This window comes from Cherax quadricarinatus, chromosome 22 (genome assembly GCF_038502225.1).
Source record: "Cherax quadricarinatus isolate ZL_2023a chromosome 22, ASM3850222v1, whole genome shotgun sequence".
NCBI lineage: Eukaryota > Metazoa > Arthropoda > Malacostraca > Decapoda > Parastacidae > Cherax > Cherax quadricarinatus.
The window spans coordinates 37,340,224-37,350,324 of NC_091313.1; the positions used below are offsets into that span (position 1 = coordinate 37,340,224).

At 41.7% G+C, this 10,101-nt stretch overlaps 1 protein-coding gene across 1 annotated transcript in view; it reads left to right on the forward strand.

Annotated features, from left to right (window-relative positions):
* The window catches only part of LOC128689818 (keratin-associated protein 16-1-like), a 79,149-nt gene extending 69,483 nt beyond the window's left edge, over positions 1–9,666 (forward strand). Inside the window, exon 8 of the mRNA XM_070087713.1 lies at positions 9,434–9,666. Within this exon, the coding sequence (XP_069943814.1) occupies positions 9,434–9,666 (233 nt within the window). The remainder of the gene's footprint in view (positions 1–9,433) is intronic.
* Positions 9,667–10,101: the final 435 nt, after the last annotated feature.

The following is a 10,101-nucleotide window of genomic DNA, read 5'->3' on the forward strand; positions in this document are numbered from 1 at the left end:
AGTTTGCAGTGTTGTATCTTACTACATTAATTTCCAGTTATTTGAGGTCGATTCACTGTAATTTGTCCTCGATGAAGCTTGATTAAATCAGCAATTTATTTCTCCCACATGCGCACTGTCCCTCGTTGGCAGCCCTCATTATTTTCTTTTATCATCACCCTATTATGATGGTTTCGTTAACTTCCTGTCCCATATCCAACACCGGGAACAGTTACGGCACTTCCTATTATGAAGTGAGGCCTTTGAAACGCCAGTCTTGGTCTCATTTTTTTACCAGTCCCATTCCAATCCACACATGTGTCTACCCACGTCTTCTCCCCTCGTGCACGTGCAGATATTGTCTGTTGGTTCTCCTTTCCATCTCCCAATTAAATTTTAAACCATCAGCAATACACTAATTATGTACATTTACATTATAAAATTTATATAATATAAATTTGGTAAAATTACATCAAAACTTTTCACACTTAACATTAAATTAATAATTACAATATTAAAACCAGCTACTCTGGTAAATTAAAGTTGTGTGGACTGTATAGGGCTCTGGTGGCCTGGTGGCTAACGCTCTTTACACGGCAAGGGCCTGGGTTCGATTCCCAGCCAGAATAGAAACATTGGGCGTGTTTCTTAACACCTGTTGTCTATGTTCCCCATCAGTAAAATGGGTACCTGGGTGTTAGTTGACTGGTGTTTACCTGGAGTTTACCTGGAGAGAGTTCCGGGGGTCAACGCCCCCGCGGCCCGGTCTGTGACCAGGCCTCCTGGTGGATCAGAGCCTGATCAACCAGGCTGTTGCTGCTGGCTGCACGCAAACCAACGTACGAGCCACAGCCCGGCTGATCAGGAACTGACTTTAGGTGCTTGTCCAGTGCCAGCTTGAAGACTGCCAGGGGTCTGTTGGTAATCCCCCTTATGTGTGCTGGGAGGCAGTTGAACAGTCTCGGGTCCCTGACACTTATTGTATGGTCTCTTAACGTGCTAGTGACACCCCTGCTTTTCATTGGGGGGATGGTGAATTGTCTGCCAAGTCTTTTGCTTTCGTAGTGAGTGATTTTCGTGTGCAAGTTCGGTACTAGTCCCTCTAGGATTTTCCAGGTGTATATAATCATGTATCTCTCCCTCCTGCGTTCCAGGGAATACAGGTTTAGGAACCTCAAGCGCTCCCAGTAATTGAGGTGTTTTATCTCCGTTATGCGCGCCGTGAAAGTTCTCTGTACATTTTCTAGGTCGGCAATTTCACCTGCCTTGAAAGGTGCTGTTAGTGTGCAGCAATACTCCAGCCTAGATAGAACAAGTGACCTGAAGAGTGTCATCATGGGCTTGGCCTCCCTAGTTTTGAAGGTTCTCATTATCCATCCTGTCATTTTTCTAGCAGATGCGATTGATACAATGTTATGGTCCTTGAAGGTGAGATCCTCCGACATGATCACTCCCATGTCTTTGACGTTGGTGTTTCGCTCTATTTTGTGGCCAGAATTTGTTTTGTACTCTGATGAAGATTTAATTTCCTCATGTTTACCATATCTGAGTAAATGAAATTTCTCATCGTTGAACTTCATATTGTTTTCTGCAGCCCACTGAAAGATTTGGTTGATGTCCGCCTGGAGCCTTGCAGTGTCTGCAATGGAAGACACTGTCATGCAGATTCGGGTGTCATCTGCAAAGGAAGACACGGTGCTGTGGCTGACATCCTTGTCTATTTCAGATATGAAGATGAGGAACAAGATGGGAGCGAGTACTGTGCCTTGTGGAACAGAGCTTTTCACCGTAGCTGCCTCGGACTTTACTCTGTTGACGACTACTCTCTGTGTTCTGTTAGTGAGGAAATTATAGATCCATCGACCGACTTTTCCTGTTATTCCTTTAGCACGCATTTTGTGCGCTATTACGCCATGGTCACACTTGTCGAAGGCTTTTGCAAAGTCTGTATATATTACATCTGCATTCTTTTTGTCTTCTAGTGCATTTAGGACCTTGTCGTAGTGATCCAATAGTTGAGACAGACAGGAGCGACCTGTTCTAAACCCATGTTGCAATGGGTTGTGTAACTGATGGGTTTCTAGATGGGTGGTGATCTTGCTTCTTAGGACCCTTTCAAAGATTTTTATGATATGGGATGTTAGTGCTATTGGTCTGTAGTTCTTTGCTGTTGCTTTACTGCCCCCTTTGTGGAGTGGGGCTATGTCTGTTGTTTTTAGTAACTGTGGGACGACCCCCGTGTCCATGCTCCCTCTCCATAGGATGGAAAAGGCTCGTGATAGGGGCTTCTTGCAGTTCTTGATGAACACAGAGTTCCATGAGTCTGGCCCTGGGGCAGAGTGCATGGGCATGTCATTTATCGCCTGTTCGAAGTCATTTGGCGTCAGGATAACATCGGATAGACTTGTGTTAATCAAATTTTGTGGCTCTCACATAAAAAATTCATTTTGATCTTCGACTCTCAGTCTGGTTAGCGGCTTGCTAAAAACTGAGTCATATGGGACTTGAGTAGCTCACTCATTTCCTTGCTGTCATCTGTGTAGGACCCATCTTGTTTAAGTAGGGGCCCAATACAGGACGTTGTTCTCGATTTAGATTTGGCATAGGAGAAGAAATACTTTGGGTTTCTTTCGATTTCATTTATGGCTTTTAGTTCTTCCCGCGATTCCTGACTCCTAAAGGATTCTTTTAGCTTAAGTTCGATGCTTGCTATTTCTCTGACCAGTGTCTCCCTACGCATTTCAGATATATTGACCTCTTTTAGCCGCTCTGTTATTCTTTTCCGTCGCCTGTAAAGGGAGCGCCTGTCTCTTTCTATTTTACATCTACTCCTCCTTTTTCTTAGAGGAATAAGCTTTGTGCATACATCGAGTGCCACCGAGTTAATCTGTTCTAGGCATAAGTTGGGGTCTGTGTTGCTTAGTATATCTTCCCAGCTTATATCGGTTAGAACTTGGTTTACTTGGTCCCACTTTATGTTTTTGTTATTGAAGTTGAATTTGGTGAATGCTCCCTCGTGACTAGTCTCATTATGTCGGTCAGGGGCTCCACGCATACATGTCTGAACCTCAATTATGTTATGTGTGGGTCGCATCCTGGGACACTGACCCAATTTGCCCGAAATGCTGAGTATAACAAGGGACTTTCTATATAGTAGTATGTCACTGATGTCAGCTATGGTCTGTATACCATGTACATGTACTTGTAGTAAGTAAAGATATTATTATTATTATTATTATTATTATTATTATTATTATTATTATTATTATTATTATTATTATCATTATTATTATTATTATTATTATTATCATTATTATTATTATCATTATTATTATTATTATATAATTAGACTTGATGGGTACACAAAAGAAATTGATATTAACACTTACCATTTAATTACTGGATCATAATTATTTTGGGGGAAACATACCCTAAGGCTACCACAAGAGTTAGAATTAACGATGGCCAAAACAAAACTACTGTACATTATGGTAAGCATCACTTAGGTAAGGTGTGTTTGAAGAATCGATGTCCTCTATTTTTTCCATTCTTGTTACTGAATTATAAGGGTTTTCCACACTATCCAAATTCTTTAGCGGGAACATGTCAGCAATTTCTAAATTACGGATTGAGGCCAATATACACCCACTGAACTTCGATGACGCCTGATTATATTGCATAATTAACCTGGAGTTTACCTGGAGTTTACCGGGAGAGAGTTCCGGGGGTCAACGCCCCCGCGGCCCGGTCTGTGACCAGGCCTCCTGGTGGATCAGAGCCTGATCAACCAGGCTGTTGCTGCTGGCTGCACGCAAACCAGCGTATGAGCCACAGCCCGGCTGATCAGGAACCGACTTTAGGTGCTTGTCCAGTGCCAGCTTGAAGACTGCCAGGGGTCTGTTGGTAATCCCCCTTATGTATGCTGGGAGGCAGTTGAACAGTCTCGGGCCCCTGACACTTATTGTATGGTCTCTTAACGTGCTAGTGACACCCCTGCTTTTCATTGGGGGGATGTTGCATCGTCTGCCAAGTCTTTTGCTTTCGTAGTGAGTGATTTTCGTGTGCAAGTTCGGTACTAGTCCCTCTAGGATTTTCCAGGTGTATATAATCATGTATCTCTCCCGCCTAGTGTTCACTAGTGTTCGCACATTAAATTCAATATGGCGTTTCCCCCCCATCCCCCGCATCACTCTGCAGCTGTTCTACACCCCCCTCACTCGGAATTTCTTGAAAGGGTCAAATCAGCATCATATTTTATTACACAATTATTATATTATTATATTATTATATTATATTATATTATTATATTATATTATTATATTATATTATTCATTTATATGCTCTACACTAACTTCCCCCTTCAAGGCTGGTGATATTGCAGATTTGGAGATAAGATTTTCTTTGGATTTTTAACCCCGGAAGGTTAGCCAGCCAGGATAACCCAAGAAAGTCAGTGTGTCATCGAGGACTGTCTAACTTATTTCTATTGGAGTCCTTAATCATGTCCCCCAGAATGCGACCCACACCAGTCGACTAACACCCAGGTACCTATTTTCTGCTAGGTGAACAGGACAACAGGTGTAAGGAAATGTGTCGAAATGTTTCTGCTCGCCGGGAATCGAACCCGGGCCCTCCGTGTGTGAAGCGGGAACTTTAACCACCAGGCCACTTGGCCACCCGAGTGTACGAAGAACTTTCACAGCACACATAAGTACGATAAGGCACCTAAATTACTGGGAACGGTTGAAGGTCCTTGATCTGTATTCCCTGGAATGCAGGCGAGAGATATACATGATAATACACACTTGGAAGGTCCTGGAGGGATTGGTACCAAACCTGCACGTGAAAATCACTCCCTATGAAATCAAAAGACTCGGCAGGAGATGCAACATTTCCCCGAGAAAAAGTAGGGGTGCTACGAGCACATTGAGACAACACAATAAGTGTCCGGAGCCCAAGACTGTTCAACTGCCTCCCAGCATACATAAGGGGGATTACCAATAGACCCTTGGCCGTCTTTAAGAAACTCTCTCCAGTTATTACACTGTCTGTCTCTGTATTCCTCAGTAAGTGGGCAATTCAGCACATAGTGAGAAAGGCCATTTTTTATTTATGGGTTTTAGAAGCCCAGAGCGACAACATACGAAGAAGGACGATAGAGGGAGACAAGACTGAAAATATCCTGACAAATTTTCAGAGAAGAGGGGGATATTCGAGGGGGGTGGGGGAAATCGTCCAGAAACCACGGCTAAAGGATTTATTTTTTTTTATTTATTTATTTATTTAAAAATTTGAGCACACATACAGAAGTACAAAAAAATACAGATAAGAGCAGCATGCCAAAGCCACTTATACTATGCATAGCATTACGGGCTGGCTTAAAATTAACTTAAGATTAACTAAGCAATGATGAAATCAGTGATAAAACATTAATGTAAACAGATTACTATAAAGCACAAGTGAGTATTACAAAGACAGGTCATATGGTTGTATGCATTGTTGTACATTCAGTAGAATGGAGTATTCTGTTAGGTAGTGTATTTAAAAAATAATATAGTTAGATTGGGTTTTAGGTTTAACATTTATGTGATATAATTGTGAGAAACATTTAAGATATACAATTTATAAGGTTCAGTTATTCAGTATTTATTTGGTTTTGGGTGAGTAAGTGATCTTTGAGAAGAGACTTGAATTTATAAACAGGTAGTGTTTCTTTTATATTTACAGGTAATGAATTCCAGATTTTAGGGCCTTTTATGTGCATTGAGTTTTTGCATAGTGTGAGATGGACACGAGGAACATCAAAGAGTGATCTGTGCCTTGTGTTATGGTCATGTGTTCTGTTGAGGTTGGCAAGGAGATGTTTGAGGGGAGGGTTAATATCGGAGTTAAGTGTTCTATGTATGTAATAGGTGCAGTAATAAGTATGGATGTTTTGTATGGTGAGTAGGTTTAGTGTATTGAATATTGGTGGAGTGTGCTGCCTATAGTGAGAATTTGTTATCATTCTAACTGCAGCCTTTTGTTGGGTAATTAGTGGTCTGAGATGGTTACTTGTTGTTGAGCCCCATGCACAAATTCCATAGGTGAGATAGGGGTAAATAAGAGAGTGATATAGGGCCAGGAGGGCTGACTGTGGAGCATAGTACCGTATCTTCGATAGTATGCCTACAGTCTTGGAAATTTTCTTAGAAATTTGTTGTATATGAGTATGAAATTTGAGTCTATTATCAAGGTGGATTCCTAAGAATTTTCCCTCTGTTAGCTTTGTGATAGGTGATCCGTTTATCATTATGTTAAGAGGGACATCTGTAGCTCTGTTACCAAAATTCCAGAGTGTGTACCTCAACCATGACAGAAGACAAAAAAGAACGGTTGAAACTGAGAGATACAAGGGGCTGGAAAGAGAGACAAGGCTAGAAATAGGGAAGCCTGCCCTCGGGAGTTCCATCAAACACAACAACCCACAGAAGTATGCAATAATTATGATCTCCAGCAATCAAGAAGCTAAATACAGAAGGGTGGAAATTTATTCTCAACCCAGAACAAAGAGATAACTTTATTAACCACTTGGGTCAATGGTATAAGAATTACGAGCCCATTGGCCCACAAAAATTTAATGATGATCTAGTTGCCACTATTGAGACTGTCCTCACAGATCAAGTGGGCAGGAAAAGAAAACATAAACCTTCCACTATAAATTATAATAAAAACCAAAGTAAATACTATAATGATCCAGAGCTACGCAATCTAACACACACAGCAGCTAGGAGGATGGTAAAGCATACCGTGAATGTAGAACCCCAGACCTGCTCAGAACGTTCCAAGCTGCACTAACAAATGCAAGGAATAGAAAGCAAGAATTTAGGCAACAGGAATGGGAACAATTTGCTAGTGGATTAAATAGGTCCACCCCTTTAAGTTTGGCTTGGAAAGGTATAAATAAAATAACCAGGAAAAAAACTGGTAGTGTTGCTCATCCGTTTCCTCTTGAAAAAGCAAATGACCTCATAAATGACTGGTCCAAAACATCCTGGCATGAAAACCTTCCATCTCATATTAGAAAAAATTTAGAGGGTGCTTCTGAAGAAATGTTGAAACTGACTAATTTTATTACCTGGAGTTTACCTGGAGAGAGTGATTGCCTCTTCACCGTGTATGAATTAGATAATGCATTAACTAAAGGTCGATCAACTGCTCCTGGAGAGGATGGTATAACTAATGATATTCTCAGAACTTTAAGGCACGTGCCTGATAACCCTCTGTTGGCGCTGTATAATCTCAGTTGCATTGAGGGCGTTCTTCCTACTTCCTGGACCAATAGTCTCATTGTGCCTATCCCTAAGCCCCAACAGCCTGATACATTTAGACCGATCTCCTTAACTAGTTGTTTTGTTAAACTTCTGAAAGAATGATACTTAACAGACTGTACTACAGAACCAGACACCAACTTTCCCCCTACCTCTATGGGTTCATGAAAGGTAAAAGTATGCAGAACTGTATTTCCACCTATCTCACTGCACACATATAAAATCTGCATTTGATATTGTGAACAGAACCGTTATACTACATGAACTAGCCAAAATGAATATTGGTGGTAGCTTACTCTGCTGGATAATAGGATACCTGACAAATCGAGTATCCTCTGTCCTCTACCAAGGCTTTAGAAGTGAGTCGAAAGAAATGTCTTTAGGTACACGCAGGGAGGAGTTCTTAGTCCCATGCTATTTAATATTCTGATTAATGCTCTCCTAAATGCTCTACCTGCCTCACCTAAACATATAGCTATAAGCTATGCTGATGGCATCATGATCCACACAACAGGGCATAAGTAGATGAGCACCATTCTTAATGAAGTTCAAACAATTTGTAATCGACTAGGCCTCATAATATCTTACCATACCCCCGGCCGGGATTGAACCCGCGGTCATAGTCTCAAAACTCCAGCCTGTCGCATTAGCCACTAGACCAGCTAGCCACAATAAGATTCATCCAACTAGGTACATTTCTACACCATAGGAAGGTTAGCACAGGCACCACTGTGACCACAAATGCAAGTTTTTACAGACGAATCTCCAGCTAGCGTGGCCGTGACGAACTCTAGCTCAAGTCCCTTCACTGCCGTCAACATGACTCAAGAAATTGTTTGCAATCGTGTCATTACGATTTCTTGAGTCATGTTGACGGCAGTGAAGGGACTTGAGCTAGAGTTCGTCACGGCCACGCTAGCTGGAGATTCGTCTGTAAAAACTTGCATTTGTGGTCACAGTGGTGCCTATGCTAACCTTCCTATGGTGTAGAAATATACCTAGTTGGATGAATCTTATTGTGGCTAGCTGGTCTAGTGTCTAACGCGACGGGCTGGAGTTTTGAGACTCTATGACCGCGGGTTCAATCCCGGCCGGGGGTATGGTTTGTTTGCAATCGTATCATTACGATTTCTTGAGTCTCATAATATCTTCCTCTAAAACAAAGACATTAACAAGCAAACGACATCCCCCCACCCATCTATTTGCAGGGTGACAACATTAGCTACGTTAAAACTTACAGATATATTGGTGTAGATGTACCCTTTAACAAATCCGCTATAGCAAAACTAAATAAGAAATGCAAAAATAGGCTAAATGCTCTCAAAGCTGTTGCTGGCTACAACCCCAACTATGGTGCTAATGTGGGAATCGTGAGAATGATGTACATAGCCTATGTTAGGTCCTTAATTGATTATGCTGCTCCCATGTTGATATTAGCTAGAGAAAGTTCTCTCCGACCCTTGGAGTTAATGCAAAATGAAGCTCTCAGAATTATTCTTGGATGTCTCAAATCTACAAAGGTTATTAATCATAACTTTGGGGTCCAGTCCCTGAACCCATTATGTACCTCTGTAATATTTTGACTACTGCCCACAGGATGGGTATGGTGTGACTACCGCCCACAGGATGGGTATGGGGTGACTACCACCCACAGGATGGGTATGGTGTGACTACTGCCCACAGGATGGGTATGGCTGGCCTGTATATCGCAGAGTCACTTATTTGCACAGAACTGCTTAATGCCTCAAATGATGTAGTAAAGATCGAGAACCAAAACCTAGTCATTGTGGTAGTCTACAAGTCTCCGGATGCAACGTCCCAGCAATTCCAGGAACAGCTGATAAAAATTGACCACTGTCTGGAAAATCTTCCAGCTCCTGCCCCCAACATCTTGCTCCTGGGGAATTTCAACTTGAGGCACCTAAAATGGAGGAATATAGCAAATAATGTTGTTGCAGTGATAACACCAGGAAGCAGCTCTGACGAGAACTCACACGCACACGAGCTTTTAAATCTCTGCACAAAATTCAACTTAAACCAGCAAATAATAGAGCTTACTAGACTGGAGAATACACTAGACCTCATCTTCACTAACAATGATGATCTGATACAAAATGCCACCATATCAAAAACAATATACTCAGATCACAACATAATCGAGGTTCAGACATGTATGGGCGGAGCCCCATACCGACAAAATGAGATTAGTCACCAGGGAGCCTTCACCAAATTCAACTTCAATAACAAGAACATAAAGTGGGACCAAGTAAATCAAGTCCTAAACGATATAAGCTGGGAAGATAGACTAAGCAACACAGACCTCAACTTATGCCTCGAACAGATTAACTCGGTGGCACTCGATGTATACTTTAAGTAAATGGAGGAGTAGATGTAAAATAGAAAGAGACACGCGCTCCCTTTACAGGCGACGGAAAAGAATAACAGAGCGGCTAAAAGAGGCCAATATATCTGAAATGCGTAGGGAGTTACTGGTCAGAGAAATAGCAAACATCGAACTTAAGCTAAAGGAAATTTATAGGAGTCAGGAATCGCGGGAAGAACTAAAAGCCATAAATGAAATCGAAAGAAACCCAAAGCATTTCTTTTCTTATGCCAAATCAAAGTCGAGAACAACATCCAGTATTGGGCCCCTACTTAAACAAGATGGGTCCTACACAGATGACAGCAAGGAAATGAGTGAGCTACTCAAGTCCCAATATGACTCAGTTTTTAGCAAGCCACTAACCAGACTGAGAGTCGAAGATCAAAATGAATTTTTTATGAGAGAGCCACAGAATTTGGTAAACACAAG